The following is a 20,678-nucleotide window of genomic DNA, read 5'->3' as shown; positions in this document are numbered from 1 at the left end:
TAATAGTTTTGGTTGTGGCGTACAGAGGAACTGGATGAGCAGGGCTAGGGCCAGGCGCCGTGGATAAAAACTGTTCATCTCTTTTTGCTTACCTGCGCGTCCCGGTGGTTAGACGGTCACCTTTAATCGGGGAGGACGGGCTCGTGGTAACGGCTGGAGCGGAATCAGTGGAATGGTATCAAATACACCAAACACATGGTTTCCAGGTGTTTGATCCTTTTCCATTTGCTCTGTTCCGGCCATTATTATGAGCCGTTCTCCCCTCAGCAGGCCCCTGTGATGCGTGTACAGTATGTGTGTGTGTGTGTGTGTGTGTGTGTGTGTGCGCACATGCTTGAGGTTGCGTTTGGGAACGCTTGAGTGCCCGTGTGGGTCCACATCTGTCTGAGCTCTGCAGGGATGGTCATGCCAATGTGGGGGAGCAGAAGCGACACAGAAACCCGACAGAAACGCTATCTGATGCACATGAATTCTTCACACACCCTCCCTCTGCCACTCAATGTTACCCCCATTGAGAATTCCACTGCCTCAGGTTCAGTGAAACTAGCCTTGAGGAATGGGCCTGCCTCGCTGTGTATCTGTCTGTGTTATCAGCAGAGAATGTATTGTAACAGGAGGAGTGATCACCAGAATGTGGCGAAGGCAGACACATCAAACCTAGACCGCGCGCGCGCACGGACGTGCATGCTCGCACTCATTCGAACACGCCTTCCACAGCTATCTTCTTACCCGCGCACGCGCACACGCACCCTCTCATTCACTTCCTCCCTCAAATGCTCCCCTGAGAAAACAACAAGAGCTGGCCTGCGGTGTGGTGTATAAACCACATTAATGAATGTCAAGTATTTGTGGTATCCAATTCCCAGAAATCTCTGCTGTGAGCTGTTTTACAAGCCTCTCTCATTCCTCTCCCTCTTTCCTTCTGGGCAATTTTACTTCTCCCTTTCTGTCTGTCTGTCCCCCCCCACGTAGGTGCGTACCAGATCAGTCGTCAGATCAAGGCCCATGATGGCAGTGTTTTCACTCTGTGTCAGATGAGGAACGGAACCCTGCTGACCGGAGGGGGCAAGGACCACAAGATCATCCTGTGGGACCACGACCTCAACCCAGAGAGGGACATAGAGGTCTCAGCCATACAGAATACAACACAGACACATTCCACACCAATGCGCCGTGGTTTATGCGCGAACACATGAACATACATATGTCACACGTTCAGTATGATGAATGTGAACGAACGTACATCTCATTGTATCTGTTGCCGCTGCAGGTCCCGGATCAATATGGAACCATTCGTGCTGTGGCTGAGGGCAAGGGCGAGCAGCTTTTGGTGGGCACTTCGCGTAACTTCGTCCTGAGGGGGACGTTTAATGACGGCTTCCAGGTGGAAGTTCAGGTGAGAGAAGTTTCTATTTCTCTCTTTCTATTTCTCTCTCTCTCTCTCTCTCTCTCTCACTGCTGACTAGCTGACTGCCAGCACTACATATTCCGGGTGTGTAAGACGTCCAGGGTGTTAGAACTAAAGCCAATTGAGGACTGCAGGGCCCTGCTATGGCAGCTCTGTTGTAGGGATGCCGGGGTGTCGGCCCCCTCACTAGCTGTTTTCCCAATCGTTTCTTCTCCGTGAGGAAGAGCAGAGCGATGGAAACTCGGCATACATTTTCCAGTGATTTGAACTCTGTATAAACAGGCTGGCAGAGATATTTATCCCCTCTTTAGAGGGCACCCAACTGAGCCCGGCCTCGTCTGCCCCCTCTTTGAGGCACACTACTCCCGTGTGAAGGAGGACATTACCGCGTTAGTGGTGGTGTGTTTCCAATGGCTTAGTTGGTTGGAACGTGATACTGTGGATTAGGATTCTCACATACAGTAACATGTGCGACATACAGAATACGTGTTAACTCCTCTGCAAGTCGTGTTAACTACTCAAGTGTGTAGTCACGTTGGACAAAGTGACCACACATCCGCATTATTTTCCAACCTCTGACCTATCGCCCCTAGGGTCATACAGACGAGCTGTGGGGGCTGGCCTCTCACCCCTTCAAGGACCTGTTCCTCACCTGTGCCCAGGACAGGCAAGTGTGCCTGTGGAACTCTGTGGACCACTGCTTGGAATGGACCAGGCTGCTGGATGTAAGAACTAATACCTCCCTTTCAGAACTGTTCTATACTGCAGATTAAGAATACACGCTCATTCACTGCCCTTTCTAGAATTTTTATTCACAGACGTAACTGAAATGTTGCTGCAAGTTTTCCGTTGAGATCAAGGCATGCGAACACATCTCAAGTTAGGATTCAGGCCTCACACAAAATTACTTGTATGTTTTGAATTGCATTTCTCCCTTCCCTCTTGCTGTTTCTTTCTTTCAGGAGCATGGTCACTGTGCAGACTTCCACCCTAGTGGTGCTGTTGTGGCCATCGGTACTCACTCAGGAAAGTAAGTTCAGCTTAACCCTATCTCTAACTCTGAAGCACAGCAGCGGCTATTAATCCCATCTCTTATCGCTTACGCCTGTATGGGAATAGTCCATTCTGCTAAATTCTCGGTGACGTTCTCTCCCTCCCCCCGTGTCCCAGGTGGTACGCTCTGGATGCGGAGACCAGAGACCTGGTGGCCATTCACACAGACGGCAATGAGCAGCTGTCAGTCATACGCTTCTCCGTAGGTGGGTGGAGCTGGTCTTCCACCCTATCCTAACCGTAGACTTGGATTTGATGGGAGAATTGTTAAGCCAATAAACGGTTAGGGAGGATAATAAAACATGGTGGATAATTTACCCACAATCCTGTTCCATCCTTCAGATGGCACCCTGCTGGCAGTGGGATCACATGACAACTTCATTTACCTCTACACTGTGTCGGACAAAGGGCGCAAGTACACCAGATACGGGAAGTGCATTGTGAGTACATCTGTGTGTGTGTGTGTGTGTGTGTGTGTGTGTGTGTGTGTGTGTGTGTGTGTGTGTGTGGGGGGCCCAGGGAGTGACATCTCCCTGCAGCTGGAGAGATGGATAGGATCAGTGCTTTCACTGTATGGTAATCACAGAAGAGAGAGAGAGAGAGAACTGCCAAAATAATGGAAACACCTGAGTAAATGAGGGATACAAAGTATATTGAACGCAGGTCCTTCCACACAAGTGTGTTCCCTGAGTTAATTAAGCAATTAACATCCTATCATGCTTAGGGTCATATATAAAAATGCTGGGCATGCCATTATTTTAGCTACCATGGCAATGCCCCCATATGTCGACAATCCCTGCCCCCCATCCACAGGGCACGAGTGTTCACTGAGTGGTATGATGAGCATGAAAATGATGTAAACCATATGCCATGGCCGTCTCAGTCACCAGATCTCAACCCAATTAAACACTTATGGGAGATTCTGTAGTGGCGCCTGATACAGTGTTTTCCACCACCATCAACAAAACACACAATTATAGAATTTCTCATGGAGAATGGTGTCTCATCCCTCCAATAGAGTTCCAGACACTTGTAGAATCTATGCCAAGGTACATTGAAGCTGTTCTGGCGGCTCGTTGGCCCAACATCCTATTTAGACTCATTATGTTGGTGTTTCCTTTATTTTGGCAGTTATCTGTATATACGTATAGTGATGGGTTTAAATCCAGTAGGGTTGAGGTGACGGTATAAAAAGCATGACCAGTAGACTAGGTTGTGATCCCATTAGGTCTACGCCAGGGCTGGGCGATAAGGCCAACATATTATATCACAGTATTTGTTTTTAAATTGGACTGTTTGATGGTATTTTTCGTTTTTGAATACTGTTCAATTCAACTTCAACCTAAACAAATTTCAGCACTTTTATCATTTCTGCATTTCCTGCACTCAATTGCAGTGGTGGAATAAGTACTCAATTGTCATACTTGAGTAAAAGTAAAGATAGGTTAATAGAAAATTTCTCAAGTAAAAGTGAAAGTCACCCAGTAAAATACTACTTGAGTAAAAGTCAAAGTATTTGGTTTTAAATATACTTAAGTATCCGCTCTTTCATGTCCCTCTCATTCATGTAGTCTCTTTTCATACATCGCACCCGTTTTCTGTCTCTCTTCCCTCCATCCCTGTGGGCAAATGGCCATCTGTGTGATGGATGCCAATGGTCAGGACCTTGCTGCTCAGGTTGTGGTCACGGTCATTGCTTCTGCTGCTTGACCACTATGGTCTTGGTCCAAGGTTAAACCCCCAGGCAACCTACCGTACATAGCCTTGCAGCCACAGCAGTGCGTATGGTATAGTGCTTTGTGTGGGTTTTTTAATACCAGATCACAGACTAAGTGCATAGCTGTCACGTTTTAGATTGCTGAAAAATAAACTTGGGGTTGCATGAGAGCGTATTAAAGCAAGGTTCTCATTTGACGTGTTGGTAATGTAAAAAGACCCAGGGCTCCAGAGGGAAGAAAGACATTGTGGGAAGGTTGGTTTGAGGTTTTATAGGTGTTGGCAGATGACTGGGCCCCTGTCTGTGAGCACAGCTCCACTGTAAAGCAGCGAGACACACTGATATAAACTGAGTGTACAAAACATTAAGACCACCTTCCTAATATTTTTGCCTTCAGAACAGCCTCAATTAGTCAGGTCCAGTGCTTCTCACAGTTGTGTCAAGTTGGCTGAATGTCCTATGGGTGGTGGACCATTCTGATACACACGGGAAGCTGTTTAGCGTGGAAAACCCCAGCAGCGTTGCAGTTCTTGACACAAACCCGGTGCGCCCGGCACCTACTACCATACCCCGTTCAAAGGCACTTAAATATTTTGTCTTGCCCATTCACCCTCTGAATGGCACACAAACACAATCCATGTCTCAATTGTCTGAAGGCTTAAAAATCCTTCTTTAACTTGTCTCCTTCTCTTCATCTACACTGATATGAAGTGGATTTAACAAGTGACATCAATAAGGGATCATAGCTTGCACCTGGATTCACCTGGTCCTAATGTTTTGTACTTTCTGTGTATAACTGTTTATGGGGATTTTTAGTGACACGTAAATATGTATGACCTGTTTTTCAAATAAATAACTGCAGGGTTCTGCGTATAAATAGGGAAATGCATAAACAGAGAAATACATCAACTTTGTGTGTGCGTTCAGTATGGAATTCAGATTTGTATATGTTTGTGTGAGAAAGTGAGGTCAGCAGCTGTGGAGTTTCTAGCTTGGCAGGATGTCAGTGACATTCCTGTGTGTAAAAGTGTGCGTGTTTGCATGTATGTGTATGATTGCATGTGTGTATGGGTCTTTGTGTTGGAGGGAAGCCTGCAGACTTGAAGGAAATCAAACCAAGTGCCAAGATGGGCTAACAGAGATTCCCTCCCTGACCCTGAGTGAGGGGGAGGACAGACCGACATGGACACACACACACACACACACACACACACACACACACACACACACACACACACACACACACACACACACACACAAATTGGCTCGTCCTATGGGCTGAGGTGGAAGACTGGAGTTCGCTCCCTAGAGAGTGAACTTTTATAAAGGCCAAAATCTCACATGAAATGATGTGCAAAACTAAGTTAGCTGTACTATACATGCTGTATATGTCCCTAGCTCCATTAAAATACCATTAACTAGGGCACTACACTACATTGCAGTGCTTGAGGCGTCACTACAGACCTGGGTTCGATCCCAGGCTGTGTCACAACTGGCCGTGACGGGGTCGGCGCATAATTGGCCTGCTTCGTCCAGGTTAGGGGAGGGTTTGGCCGGGGGGGGGGCTTTACTTGACTCATTGTGCTCTAGTGACTCCTTGTGGCGGGCTGGGCGCCTGCAGGCTGACTTCGGTCGTCAGTTGAACGGTGTTTCCTCCGACACATTGGTGCGGCTGGCTTCCAGGTTAAGCGGGCAGGTGTTAAGGAGCGCGGTTAGGCGGGTCATGTTTTGGAGGACGCGTGACTCGACCTTCGCCTCTCCCGAGCCCGTTGGGGAGTTGCAGTGATGAGACAAGTTTGAAATTGGGTCGCAATTGGATATCACGAAATTGGGGCGAAAAAGGGGGGTAAAATACAACAACTCAAAAAATAGGCTATTTAACTGTTTCGGCTCTCTAAATCATTTATCAAACTTTCTCACTCTGTGGTTAACAGGGACATTCCAGCTACATCACACATCTTGACTGGTCCCCCGACAACAAGTTCATCATGTCCAACTCAGGAGACTACGAGATCCTCTACTGTGAGTAGACACACCTTCGAATGATTGTCATGCTTAAGTGAGACTACAGCGTCATTGATGGAACCTCATGCTATGATACTGATCCATGAAGGAATATTTATCCTTTTTCTTTTTATAAACTTTTTTAAATAATCGGGCTTAACCAACGTACAGTACAGCTCATGAAAGTCATACTTTTTGCATTACACTTGTATTGTGCAGTATCCCCTTAAACTATTCCCTGACTTGGTTCTATCCTCTTTGCAGGGGACATTCCAAATGGCTGCAAGTACATCCGTAACCGCTCTGAGTGTAAGGACATTGACTGGGCCACCTACACCTGTGTGCTGGGCTACCATGTCTTCGGTCAGTACCTGGGTTATATGGATATGGTGGGATTGGTTCTTCTTTTCGGTGTGATTCATCCTCAAACACTTTGTCACTGTTCTTGGCTGTGCTATGCTAGATTTCTGTGTTTTTTATTTTCACTGATGTGGGTTTATAAGCTTCTGTGGTTGCGTGGCTGCAATTTATGTTTCTATGAGTCCTACTACTGAACAGAGTGTGGTTTGGGAGTTTGCACATCAGCAATTTATCGCACGCACTCTCAGACGTTCTGCCTATTGCCCCTGTTTGCCCCTCTATTCTTTCTTATTCAATTTTTTTTTAGATGTCGTACCCAAGTTTGTAGCAGTGAAAGGAAATCAAGAGCTCTAATTTGAATAACAGAAATTTAATGTCCTTCCATTCCAACTCTGGTTCTGCTACCAGAATTGTCCCTGCTGTGCTTTCACTACTGGTTTTGTTCCACTGCAGCATGGTGTGGTATCTCTCTATCTCTCAATCTTTCTTTATTTCTCTGTTCCTCTTTTTTTGTCTCTGTCTATCACTTTTTCTCTGTCCATCTCGTTCTCTCTCTCACTCACTCACTCACTCACCCCCCCCCCCCCCCCCCGTTTTTTCTTTCTCTCTATCGGAGGGACTCAGGCCCAGAATAATAGCCCCACATTAACCCCCCCACTCCATATATTTCAGTACTTTATGAGGCTATAAATATAGTTAACTCTTGACTTTCAGATTTCCCAGTTCTCAGCCAGTAGATTGTCTGAGGCTGCGACCAGGGGTGTAATGATCCGGCCCCAAAATTAAAGTAGGCAACAAGCCTTGTTGTAATCTGATAGCCAGGGGTTAATTGAATCGGAATTGGGAGGTGGGGAGCCCTCCTTTTTGCTGACCATTCGAAACCAAAAGCTGTTTTATTGCTATTAAAGTATAGGTTGTGAATGTCTTATTGTTATTTTCATTAATTCACCCAGTATGCCAGTGCAATTTTGGTTTCATGTAGGCTTATTGGTATGAAAATAAACACAACTGAACAACTTGCTATTTACATGTCCTGTTTTTGGCTTCAAAGCCAATAACAATTGTAGGCTATAGCAAATGTGCATTTTAATGCAGTGACAGAATAATAATTGAGATAATGCAAATAATGAATGATTACTTAGTTGGGCTAACTTTGTTTAGCTTCTTGCTGTAGGTCTACTTCATCATTCTCTGCTTGCATCCCTACCCGTAGCCTACCTGCCTCTGCTGTAATATTCTAACAGGTCAATCTTGCTGGCCAAACATCATTAAATATTGCTAAGTTATTTAGCTATAGTGTGGATAAAGGGCTGTTTTTATTTTTATTTAACGAGCACCCAAATGGTGCAACTGCTGCGTAGGCAACACAATAATCCGACAGAGACGAGCTTCCTCAGGGAAACATTTGCACGAGCCACCTTGTGGTTGGCTACTATGTTGCAATATCAATATTCTCGGAGCCTCCTTGTTGATACAAAATGGTTCAATAGTCTCCGAGCCGCCTTGTTCTTTAATGCGATGTTTCAATATTCTCAGAGCCGCCTTGTTGATACAATGCTTCAATATTCACCCAATTTTTCCCTTCCCTGGTGAATAATGCCGAAAGGCGAATGCGAAAATGAGCTGGGCACACACATTATGAGGAACATCTCTGAATGCATCGCAACAAGACAAGGGTGGTGGGAAGGGCACGAGACGATGACACTGTCATAATACACTGTATGCGCCATTCAACAAAGGTGGCTTTAAATAGCCTATAACAGGGGGTCGGCAACCTTTTTCATGTGGAGTGCCAATTTACAATTGATCCAGTGGAGGTCCCTCAGAGGAAGGGGAGGACCGTTCTCCTCAATGAATTTCATAAAAATAGTGAAACGTTAAAGTTATCCTTTTTAGATCAAACTATACTAGATATATTCACATCACCAAATAACTGATTAAAACACACTGTTTTGCAATGAAGGTCTGCAGTAGCCTCAGCGGCACCATGTTGTAGCCGGAGGACAGCTAGTTTCCGTCCTCGTCTGGGTACATTGACTTCAATACAAAACCTAGGAGGCTTATGGTTCTCACCCCCTTTCGTAGACTAACACCGGAATTATGACAACTTCCGGAGGACATCCTCCAGCCTCCAGCCTATCAGAGCTCTTGCAGCATTAACTGACATCTTGTCCACCCAATCAAAGGATCAGACAATGAGTCTAGTACTGAAAACATAAGCTACAGCTAGCTAGCACTGCAGTGCATAAAATCTGGTGATTAGTTAACTCAGAGAGAAAGACAATAGTTGAACAGTTTTGAGCAAATGAATTTCTTAAATGAAGGAGAAGCAAGAGAGGGAGTGAGGGCGAGCTATATTTCATTGTATTTTTTAGCTTTCGGTTTTATTAATTTGTTGTCACCGAGGCCCGTCGGTGTAAATGCTAAACTGCTTGCTGTACACTACTGCATGATTGTAGTGGGTTTACTAACGCGTTAGTTCTAGTAGCTATGTTCACTATGATGTTAGCTAATATGGTGACAACTATGTAGGCTGTATGTAGCAGTTGTGATATGAAGGTTTGGCTTGGAAAGGTTTTTTTCGCCTGGTCACAGAATAGCGCATAGATGTGAGAAGGAATTATACAACGAGCAAAGAGATCATGCCGTTTGTATGTGGTTGCTGTGTAAGTTAACTGTGTTTGGGGGTGTATTTATTCAGCTGATTCTGTTAAAACGTTTCTTAAACGGTTGCAAACTAAACTGGGACAAACATACCTGAATTTGTCCAATAGAAACTCTTGTTTGCAACTGTTTGGACTAATGATTCCACCCTAGATCAGCTAAATGCAGGCAAGAGTGTGCAAGGTGGTATTGAATGCGTCAATGTCTGTCACCTTGATTACACATTTTTTTTATTTCGACCTGTGCACTTATGTTGTAAACTTTCATTCATAGGCTATTCATCATGATGGGTATAAGGACAATTTGAATGTCATGTAGTAGCCTAAACCTGTCAATATCTGGAATGGCGGTATTGAATGTGTCACTGTTTGTCAGCTTGATTACAACATTTTTCTCTCGACCTGTGCACCTACGTTGTAAACTTTCATTTGTAGGCTAGGTTGTAGCAACCTCATGGTGGGTATAGGGAAAAGTCAATAATAGCTTAAACCTATCGATGTAACATTGAGCTGGGTGAAAGGAATATGAATGACAGTCATACAATATTCTGTAATGGAAATAAGGCCATGTTCATGAAAAAAACATTTGTTCTCCCTAATCTTAAATGGCACAGAATTGATCCTTCCATTTCTAAAGATCTGAGTGCCAGTTATGAGCTTCATATAAGCGTTGTAGGCTTCCTAACTGTGCCCAAAAAATGTCTAAATGCCCACAAGCGGAATAATTCTAGCTGGCTACTAGACAGAGGCGCTGTCCATTCAGCACCTTGCCATGGTGCTCCACTATGCCTACGCGTTGTACCGAGGCGCTGTCCATTCAGCACCATGCCATGGTGCTCCACTATGCCTACGTGTTGTACCGAGGCGCTGTCCATTCAGCACCATGCCATGGTGCTCCACTATGCCTACGCGTTGTACCGAGGCGCTGTCCATTCAGCACCATGCCATGGTGCTCCACTATGCCTACGCGTTGTACCGAGGCGCTGTCCATTCAGCCCATGCCATGGTGCTCCACTATGCCTACGTGTTGTACCGAGGCGCTGTCCATTCTTTGGTCAATTTGTTTTTTGTCTTCATGCGTCCTTGTCGATTGTAATCCTAAGTAAGTCCTTTTTATTTCAATGCATGTGTAGGATTTATCTGGCAAAGTTTGCATTTGTGGTCAGCTGTTTTATGCTCCGGTTACTTTTACATCGATGTCGGCATTTGAAGTCGGCCTTGTTGTGACCTGATGGCATGTATTATGCATATTTTTCATGTGGCACTGTATGGGGTGTTCCACAAGTAAATTATTACATTTGAGGATGAGTTGTGGTTGACATTGTATATGCCGTCCCACAGACATTCTAACCGAATATTGCTGTGATAATTAATGGCTGGGGTAATTTTTGCTCTCCAAATAGCATTTTAGAGTTTTTAGTTATTAGCTTAATTTACTAAAATGACGGCGGTTGGTGGTGGGAGTATTCCTACAGATTTTTTTTATTTTTTTTATCATCTTTATTGAATAAATTACATGAATACAAGAAAGGTGGCATCCTAAATGGTGCCACGTTGAAAGTTACTGAGCTTTTCAGTAAGACCATTCTACCGCCATTGTTGTCTTTGGAAATTGCATGGCTGTGTGCTCGATTTTATACACCTGTCAGCAACATGTGGCTGAAATAGCCTGTCAGCGACATATGGCTGATACACTAATTTGAAGGAGTGTCCACATACTTTTGTTTATATATATATATATATATATATATATATATATATATATATATATATATATATATATATATATATATATATATATATATATATAGTGTACAATTATCTGTAAGGTTCTTCAGTTGAGCAGTGAATTTGAGAAACAGATTCAACCGCAAAGACCAGGGAGGTTTTCCAATGCCCCTCAAAGAAGGGCACCTATTGGTAGATGGGTAAAAAATAAAGCAGACATTGAATATCCCTTTGAGCATTGTGAATTTATTAATTCCACTTTGTATAGTGTATCAAGACACCCAGTCACTGAAAGCATACAGGCTTCCTTCCTAACTCAGTTGCCGGAAAGGAAGGAGAAACTGCTCAGGAATTTCACCATGAGGTTAATGGGGACTTCAAAACAGTTAGTTTAATGGCTGTGATAGAAGATATACAACAACATTGCATTTACTCCACAATACCAACCTAATTGACAGAGTGAAAAGAAAGAAGCCTGTACATAATAAAAATAATATTCCAAGGCACTAAAATAAAAATGTGGCAAATATATAACCTTTGTCCTGAATACAAAGCACATGGGGCAAATCCAGCACATCACTGAGTACCACTCTTCATATGTTAAATCATGGTGGTGGCTGCATCATGTTATGGGTGTGCTTTCATCTGCTTTTTTTGGATTAAAAAAAACTAACAAAATAGAGCTAAGCACATGTAAAATCCTAGAGGAAAACCTAGTTCACTCTGCTTTCCAACAGACACTGGGAGACATTCACCTTTCAGCAGGACAATAGCCTAAAACACAAGGACAAATATACACTGGAGTTGGTTACCAAAACGACATTGAATGTTCCTGAGTGGCCCACTTACAGTTTTGACTTAAATTAGCTTAATTCGATGGCAAATACTTGGAAATGTATTTTTTATTTTATTTTCTATTTAGCAATGCTCAACAACCAGCTTGACAGCGCTTGAAGAGTTTAAAAAATAATAATGTGCCTATATTTTTTAATCCAGGTGTGCAAAGCGCATAGAGATTTAACCAGAAAGACTCACAGCTGTAATCGCTGCCAAAGGCCTTTCTAACATGTATTGAATCAGGGGGTTGAATACTTATCTAATCAAGATATATTAGTGTTTTTTTTTTTACTTACTTTTACAAATGTTCTAATTTTTCTTCCAATTTGGCATTACAAAGTATTTTGTGTAGATCGTTGACAAAAAAATGACAATTAAATACATTTTTAATCCCACTTTGTAACACAAGTGGAAAAAGTAAAGAGGTGTGAATACTTTCTGAAGACACGACATCAAACCCGATACTTCTTTAGTTCTGTAGTATTTCACTGAAAGGGGTTCTAAATTCTCTTCATGACAATTAGGCATAGGATACAATTTTACTTTTGACAAAACAAATTCACTTTACTACAGTACGGTGTCACGCCCTGACCTGAGAGAGACATTTTGTTTCTCTATTTTGGTTAGGTCATGGTGTGATTTGGGTGGGCATTTGAGATTTGTAGTTCTTTGTTCTATTCTATGTTTTCTACTTCTATGTTGTCAGGTTCTAGTTTTGTATTTCAATGTTGGGTTTTGTTTGGGATGATCTCCAATTAGAGGCAGCTGGTCCTCGTCTCTAATTGGAGATCATAGTTAAGTAGGGTTTTTTTCATTTTTTTTTCATTCAGTTTATTTTATGTATGTATTGCAGAGTTTTACAGTGAAAATAAAATGTGGAACGACACACGCTGAACTTCGGTCCGCTCCTCCTTTCGACAATCGTGACATACGTACACTTTCTGACAGTTGTGCACAGAGTAGATTTTTTTTTTTAATACAGTGTTTAGTTTCTCCATGGGTCAGGTTCACCACCGTATAATTAATCAGATATCACTTCATAAAAAGACTGTTCCAGTTAATATTTAGATGTCCGAAATTGTCTGATACCCGATCATTAGGTTCCGTCACCGTATATTAAAATCCCCACATACACTACCGGTCAAAAGTTTTTGAACACCTACTCATTCAAGAGTTTTTCTTTATTTTTACTATTTTCTACGTTGTAGAAATGAAATAAAACGTATGGAATCATGTAGTAACCAAAAAAGTGTTAAATAAATCCATATATATTTAATATTTGAGATTGTTGAAATATCCACCCTTTGCCTTGACGACAGCTTTGCACACTCTTGGCATTCTCTCAACCAGCTTCATGAGGTAGTCACCTGGAATGTATTTCAATTAACAGGTGTGCCTTAAAAGTTAATTTGTGGAATTTCTTTCCTTAATGCATTTGAGCCAATCAGTTGTTGTGACAAGGTAGCGATGGTATATAGAAGATACCCCTATTTGGGTCCATATTATGGCAAGAAAAGCTCAAATAAGCAAAAATAAATGATAGTTCATCATTACTTTAAGACATGAAGGTCAGTCAATGCGGTGTGGGTGAACAGATGATCTCTGCATGGGTTTTTCCCACCGTAAAGCATGGAGGAGATGTGATGGTGTGTGGGTGCTTGGCTGGTGACACTGTCTGTGATTAATTTTGAAATCAAGGCACACTTAACCGGCATGGCTACCACAGCATTCTGCAGCGATACACCATCCCATCTGGTTTGGGCTTAGTGGGACTATCATTTGTTTTTCAACAGGACAATGACCCAACACACCTCCAGGCTGTGTAAGGGCTATTTTACCAAGAATTGGAGTGATGGAGTGCTGCATCAGATGACCTAGCATCCACAATCCCCCGACCTCAACCAAATTGAGATGGTTTTGGATGAGTCGGACTGCAGAGTGAAGGAAAATCGGCCAACAAGTGCTCAGTATATGTGGGAACTCCTTCAACGCTGTTGGAAAGTGTTCCAGATGAAGCTGGTTGAGAGAATGCCAAGAGTGTGAAAAGCTTTCATCAAGGCAAGGAGGGGCTATTTGAAGAATCTGAAATATAAAATATATTTTGATTTTGATAACCACTTTTGGTTATTGTATTATTCTACAATTAAAAAAAATAAGGAAAAACCCTTGGAGTAGGTGTTCCAAAACTAATGACCGGTAGTGTATAAATACTGAATATCTCACACATACATATCCCGTTAGTTTAATAAATGATAGCTTTTTCTTACTTGCCACACATTTTGAGTAAACTGTACATTTATCACCTTTTTTTGTCCAATAATAATTAATTGATTTCTGCAAAGTCATTATTGTCTGCAAAGTTATTGTAAGCTTTTTTAAAAAGATTATTTGCCTAACTTCATCTTTTTATCTTGGTTTTGGATTGGGAAGTGTGAACAGCGTTTCACTCCACCTGCTTTGGGGGGTGGGGTATTACCACACACCCCACTTTGCCATACCCTAGGTTTAGCTGAACTGACACCATTGGCTGTAACTGATATGCAATCTCCATTCTCAGGGGTCCTATGTGTGTGTGAAGTGATCACTATTTCTGTATGTGCATGCATATGTTTTTGTACAGACCCGTGAGAGAGGGAAAGTAGGATAGGGAGTGTATTGAGCATGTTAGTGTGCATGGAGAGGTGTATGAAGTCTCTCTTATAGTGTTGGGCTGCCCCCTGGTGGTATGCTTTTGACATGACTTCATGTACGCGCACATATGGGAAGTACACACAGGTTCACTGCTCAGACTCCATATTTGATCTGTGATAGTGGGGCAAAACCACCAATATGTGTGTATTTGTGTCTTCCAGGAGTGTGGCCTGAGGGTTCCGATGGCACAGACATCAACGCCCTGATCAGATCCCACAACAGGAAGGTGATTGCTCTGGCTGATGACTTCTGCAAAGTGCACCTCTTCCAGTACCCCTGCGCCAGACCCAAGGTAAGCAAGCCCTGCCCCTGAGCACCAGCCCCTTACTGAACACTGCTCAGTGCTACCCTCCTTGTACTATGCATATACTGTATATAGTATAACATACTGTAATATTAGCTTCAAATCATAATATAATGTGCTGGCATGCGTCTCCTCCCTCCGCAGGCACCGAGCCACAAATATAGCGCCCACAGCAGTCACGTGACTAATGTGACCTTCATGCACAACGACAGTCACTTGGTGTCCACGGGTGGGAAGGATACCAGTGTCATGCAGTGGCGTCTGGTGGAGAAGACCCCCTCATTGGTCCCCAGCGACTCTTCCCTCTCTCTGGGGGAGGGGCTCCTGCATAACTCCAACCCCCGCGCCACCATCTCAGCGGTGCCCCTGACGCCCACCCCCACCGAGCCGGCCGTAACGCCAATCGCAACTCCAACTCCGCCCTCCGTCCTCGACCTGACCTCTGACCCCCCAGCAGCCATCGTCACGCCTCCCCCACCACCCACCGAGCCCACGACCAATGGACGGCAGGAGAGCTCCCCTGGAACCCCTCCCCCCTCCGGGCTGACCCCACCCCACTCAGAGTCTACCCCGCCGCCCTCCCACAGCACGCTGAGCCCCAAGGACAGCCTGGACCCCAGCGACGACACGGCCACTCCTAGCGACGAGGGCCGCCCTTTCACCCCACCCTCGTAAAGAGCGTCACTTGTGATGCAGCCAAGTGCGCTCTCCTGCTCAGCACTCCCCCCTGGAGGCACCTCGATGTCACTGCGTCTCTCAGGAGGAGCGCAGCAGGGTTCAGTATTTGCTGTTCAGGTTTCCTTTGTTTTTCTTTTTGGTTTCTTTTCATGCTCTTCTTTTTGTTTTGTTTTGAAGTCTGTGTTTAATTGGATAAGAATGGAGGGTGTAAGTGAGACAAGCAGTGATATTGGTGGCTGATGTTTTTTTTTTTTTACGCTGCCACTCGGCCTTGTGTGAGGAGAGAATGTTGTGTTTGTTCGTAGTCATACGGTTAAGTCAAGTCTGCAGATGAAAGCTCTGTGAGAGAGGGACACACAAGCACACAGACGTGCAAACGCTAGCACTAATACACAAAGGCACACAAAATCACACTCCAACATCACTCCTTGATCAGACAAACAGATGCAGGATCATTTACGCAGTTCTATTATCAGTGTAATGTTGCTATCATAGATACTCATATAGTACTTGATACCAAGTATTACTTATGTCTTTATACACAATGCTACAAGAGCCTAGTGCCTCTTCCCTGAGCCTAGCTAATGCCAGGCAGGTACCCCTGGCTAATGCTCACTCCTCAGTCCAGCCCTTTGTCAATACTCATCATATGAGGCTATGTTGCCATAGGAACTTAAACCTAATCCTAGCTCAATAATGCAACAACCTGCAATAACACACCATAGCATACTGTGTGACCACACACAACCAGTTATATACATGCAGCTAATGGCACACACACTCTATCACTCTGGACTTTCAATCAGGTGTGTGTGTGTGTGTGTGTGTGTGCGCGGGCGCCTGCAGACTGCTTCATGGCAATAAGCTGTTCTCTCTGGTAGAGTCCCTGCAGGAAACTCATCCATCCAGCCTCGCTGTAAAGGCAACAAAAGGACTCTGATGAATAATGGTCCATAGGATATCCTGTGGCCATGGACATTATGACCACACTGAACCACCAGCGACACACGTACCCCGGTGACTCTCTCACCTGCTCGCCCTACCTTAACATGATACCATTTTTTTAGCGTTTCTCTTCATTTTCATTTAGGATTTAGACCTTTTTAAAAGCTCATTCTGGGGAGTGTTCCTTCTCTGCTCTATGGACTGAGATGTTTTTAAGAAAAAAGAAAGACGTTTTTTTTAAGTCTTAAATGCGTGCGAGCCGCCGTTTACACGTTTGTGTCATTCCGGAGGAGGGTGTGCCCAGCTTCCCCCCCCCCCCATTCTGCAGCAATTCAGGACGGGATCACGCTCACAGGAATACACAGCCGAAAGTGAGAGAGACTCTTCTCTTCTACACAGTCTTATCTTTATCCCCTCAGTGGGAATGCGCTGGTACATTTCCACAGAGAGGGAGAGAGACTGAGAGAGGGAGAGAGACTGAGAGAGGGAGAGGGACTGAGAGAGGGAGAGGGACTGAGAGAGGGAGAGGGACTGAGAGAGGGAGAGGGACTGAGAGAGGGAGAGGGACTGAGAGAGGGAGAGGGACTGAGAGAGGGAGAGGGACTGAGAGAGGGAGAGGGACTGAGAGAGGGAGAGGGACTGAGAGGGGGAGAGGGACTGAGGGGGAGAGGGACTGAGAGAGGGAGAGGGACTGAGAGGGGGAGAGGGACTGAGAGGGAGAGGGACTGAGAGAGGGAGAGGGACTGAGAGACTGGGAGAGGGACTGAGAGACTGGGAGAGGGACTGGGAGAGGGACTGGGAGAGGGACTGGGAGAGGGACTGAGAGAGTCTGAGTCTGAGTGAGAGTCTGAGTCTGAGTGAGAGTCTGAGTCTGAGTGAGAGTCTGAGTCTGAGTGAGACTGAGAGACTGAGACTGAGACTCTTCTGTTTTTCAGCTGGGAATAGAGGGTAGAGAATGTTGTTTTTTTTATATTTTTTTTTAAATGCCTGTCTATGACTAGGGCGAGAGAGTCCAAGGCTTTCTATGACAAGGAAGACTGAAGAAAGGTGGAAGGGATATGTACTAAGGAATACTGTATGTGTTGCAATGCACAGTAAAGGTTTAGCTAGTTATACAGGATTGAATGATGGAAGTATTTTAACAGGTTTGTCACTATCAGAAGGAAGAGTGAGGACTGTATAAAAGGCATGTGGTGTAGATTAATCATTTTTTTATATCCTCTCTGTCAGAGAGAGAGATGAGTGAGGGACTGTAAGTAAAATGCATGTCAGTGACAGGTTGGTAGGTGGCATTGACAGGGTTGTAGTGAAGAGGTAAAGACATTGGTAATCTTAGTGAAAAACTGCATGAGGGCATGGTTGTATCAATGTTGTGCTAATGTTTTTTAACGTTGTCCTCAAAGATGTAGACTTCCAGCTGGTCCACAAAGAACCTCTTTCTCTTTTTAGAATATCATTTTCAGATTTTTTTGTTGTGTTTTTTGCAAATCAACAGCTTGTGCAACTGGGAATTCTTTAATGTAGGTCGATTTAATGTAGGTAGATTTTATCTGTAGTTTGTCCTGTAGTTCTGTAGTTGTAGTGAACATGGGATTGCCTTCCCGGAATGCTCTGCTTCTTTGAGTGCATAGAACGTGAACACGCTTGTTTAACCCCGTACAATATCTCATGACCTCAGAATACGCCTCTTACAATGACAGGTGTCAATGCATAACTCATACCCTAGGACAGGGTTGTATAACTCATTCCATGGAGGGCCTAGTGTCATCAGGTTTTTGTTTTTTCCTTTCAATTAAGACCTAGACAACCAGGTGAGGGGGAGTTCCTTACGGGTAATCAGTGACCTTAATTCACCAATCAAGTAAAAGGGCGGAGCGAAAACCCACGCCCTCGGCTCTCAGTGGAAGGAGTTTGACACGCGTCCTAGGATATCTAGAGTCTCTCCAGAACGCTAACACACCTGTTTTCAGGCCGCCATGTGGTCTTGCTAGATCTTCCCATCCAATACTCATCCAATTTGTACATTCAGGTGTGGCTACTTTATGTATATAATGGTATGCCTGTGTGTATGTATGTGGTTTATTCATCTTGAGATATACAGGTAACTGCCAAAATAAATGAAACGCCAGCATAAAGTGTCTTAATAGGATGTTGGGCCACCACGAGCCAGAACAGCTTCGATGCACCTTGGCATAGATTCTACAAGTGTCTGGAACTCTATTGGAGGGATGCGACACCGTTCTTCCACAAGAAATTCCATAATTTGGTGTTTTGTTGATGGTGGTGGAAAACACTGTCTCGGGCGCCACTACAGAATCTCCCATAAGTGTTCAATTGGGTTGAGATCTGGTGACTGAGACGGCCATGGCATAGGATTTGCATTGTTTTCGTGCTCATCAAACCATTCAGTGACCACTCGTGCCCTGTGTATAGGGGCATTGTCATCCTATGGGGGGCATAGCCATGGTAGCCAAAATAATGGCCTGACCAGCATTTCAATATACTTTGTATCCCTCAATTACTCAGGTGTTTCCTTTATTATGGCAGCTACCTGTAGAGCCACTGAACCATTACTCAATACTTTCTTTCACCACTAGGAGGCACCATGCAGCTCACCCACAGGCCAAGCATGTACATACATGCAGTACAGTGTGGAATAATGGCTCTTTGAGTCCTCATAAACCATGGTCCCAAATGTGCTCGTCTTCCCATGGCAGGTGTTATGGTGGGACAGTGAACTGGCTTTGAGAGTGCCTCCGCCCACAGTCTTTCTGGGGACGTCGCTCCTCTTGTTATTCCAGGATATTCATGGCCAACTCACCTCACCCCATTTAGGCTCGGTAGTGGTCTGCCTACCAGAGTCCTACATCAGATATGTCCTTTGAATGTTGCTCTGACGAATTGCCTTGCCATAATGACGGGGGTGGGGGTGAGGCGTGTTTTGCCTGTGTTGGTTAAGGGGAGGGAAATATTTTCGTTAAGGTAGGGAGGGTTAGTAAGGTGTGGGAGATATGGACACCAGGGCATCCTATGTACTGGGCCCTGAAAAGGATCTGATATTTTTGAGAGACAGAGCGGTCCATTTATGTCTATTCAACCATTCATCTTTTGAGGGGAATTTTTCAGAAGGGCTTGTACAGAATCATGTTTTCAAGTTAGATGGGCTAGTATCCAAAACACACAAAGGAAAAAGGGGAGCAGAGAAGTGAGTTTAAACACAAAACTCCTTGACTGGTCTGAAACCTCATCCCTGTGAATGTATGTCTAAGTGTCCTGGGGGGGGATGTGGTGAGGAAGGGAGATTGGTACACAGGGGGTTGTCTTCCCCCAACACTCCTCTGCAAAACGGCTGGCACACCCATGCCAACCATCCTAGGGAGCATTGAGTGGGCATATATGTGTGCCCACTCTGTGATTATCAAGTCTTTGGGTTGGGGGAGGGCAAAGACAAGTGCAACCTTTTTGTGATATTCAGAATAAACGGTCATCGCCATCCGTGATGATGGTGATACTGATAATGTTGAAATTATATAATGTTGGTAAGATATGACTGACAAATGTTTCACATGACAATGTTTGAGCCAATCCGTCTCTCATGCATTCCTGTCAATAGACAGAAAAATACTGAAGATTTCAAAAAAAATGTAAATAAACATTTTAAAAAAGAAAAGCTTTTATGTTTGAGTATTTTCCCCACTCAATTTCCACTGATTTCTATGTTGATCTTGGTCTGGATGTTTTGTGTTACAAAAGGGGTAACTACAGTAAATAATTCCAGTTTACTCATTGTATAACATTCGTCACTATCATCTGAGTTTGACAAAGTTCAAGTTGAATCCTTCCCCAAACGTCTGGTGTTCTGTATCGATCTGAACCCTATGATACCTATCCTGGTGTGTGTGCGTGCATGCATGCGTATCCGTGTGTTTGTATAGTGAAGAGGTTATTCAGCTCACTGTCTACCCTAGTCGATTCTGGATGTGTCTGTCTATAGTTTGTTCCATAGAGTGAACAGAGGTCTCTGGCCGTGGGATTAGACTGGGGGTAAACAGTGGACATAGCAGAGGTCTCTGGCCGTGGTATTCGACTGTGTGGGTAAATCGAGGACTAGTGCCATGCTGATTTAGCATGTCAGGAGGTTCTTGCTGACTGACACATAGATAAACAGACCCACAGACTGCCAGGCAGCCCACACAGAGGAGCAAAGACTGCGTGTCTACCGCAGTGGATGGAAGGATGTCCCTTTTTAGCATCTTGATTCAGAACAACACATTTGCAAGAATGGCTTAG

General features: G+C 44.2%; 1 protein-coding gene across 5 annotated transcripts in view; it reads left to right on the top strand.

Moving 5' to 3' along the window:
- The window catches only part of LOC106605231 (EMAP like 4), a 97,409-nt gene extending 77,351 nt beyond the window's left edge, over positions 1 to 20,058 (top strand). For all 5 annotated transcript variants that reach the window (XM_045719997.2, XM_045719978.2, XM_014200659.3 and 2 more), the window contains 10 exons: positions 973 to 1,124; positions 1,271 to 1,396; positions 2,002 to 2,133; positions 2,371 to 2,438; positions 2,579 to 2,667; positions 2,804 to 2,901; positions 6,113 to 6,200; positions 6,447 to 6,545; positions 14,623 to 14,753; positions 14,910 to 20,058. In XM_045719997.2, coding sequence (XP_045575953.2) covers positions 973 to 1,124; positions 1,271 to 1,396; positions 2,002 to 2,133; positions 2,371 to 2,438; positions 2,579 to 2,667; positions 2,804 to 2,901; positions 6,113 to 6,200; positions 6,447 to 6,545; positions 14,623 to 14,753; positions 14,910 to 15,440 — 1,514 coding nt within the window. In that variant the 3' untranslated portion in view covers positions 15,441 to 20,058. The remainder of the gene's footprint in view (positions 1 to 972; positions 1,125 to 1,270; positions 1,397 to 2,001; positions 2,134 to 2,370; positions 2,439 to 2,578; positions 2,668 to 2,803; positions 2,902 to 6,112; positions 6,201 to 6,446; positions 6,546 to 14,622; positions 14,754 to 14,909) is intronic.
- The last annotated feature ends 620 nt before the right edge of the window (positions 20,059 to 20,678 follow it).

This window comes from Salmo salar, chromosome 01 (assembly GCF_965601325.2).
Source record: "Salmo salar chromosome 01, fSalSal1, whole genome shotgun sequence".
NCBI classification, from domain to species: Eukaryota; Metazoa; Chordata; class Actinopteri; order Salmoniformes; family Salmonidae; genus Salmo; species Salmo salar.
Note: the sequence above shows the minus strand (reverse complement) of the source record. Positions and strands in the feature narration are given on the sequence as shown.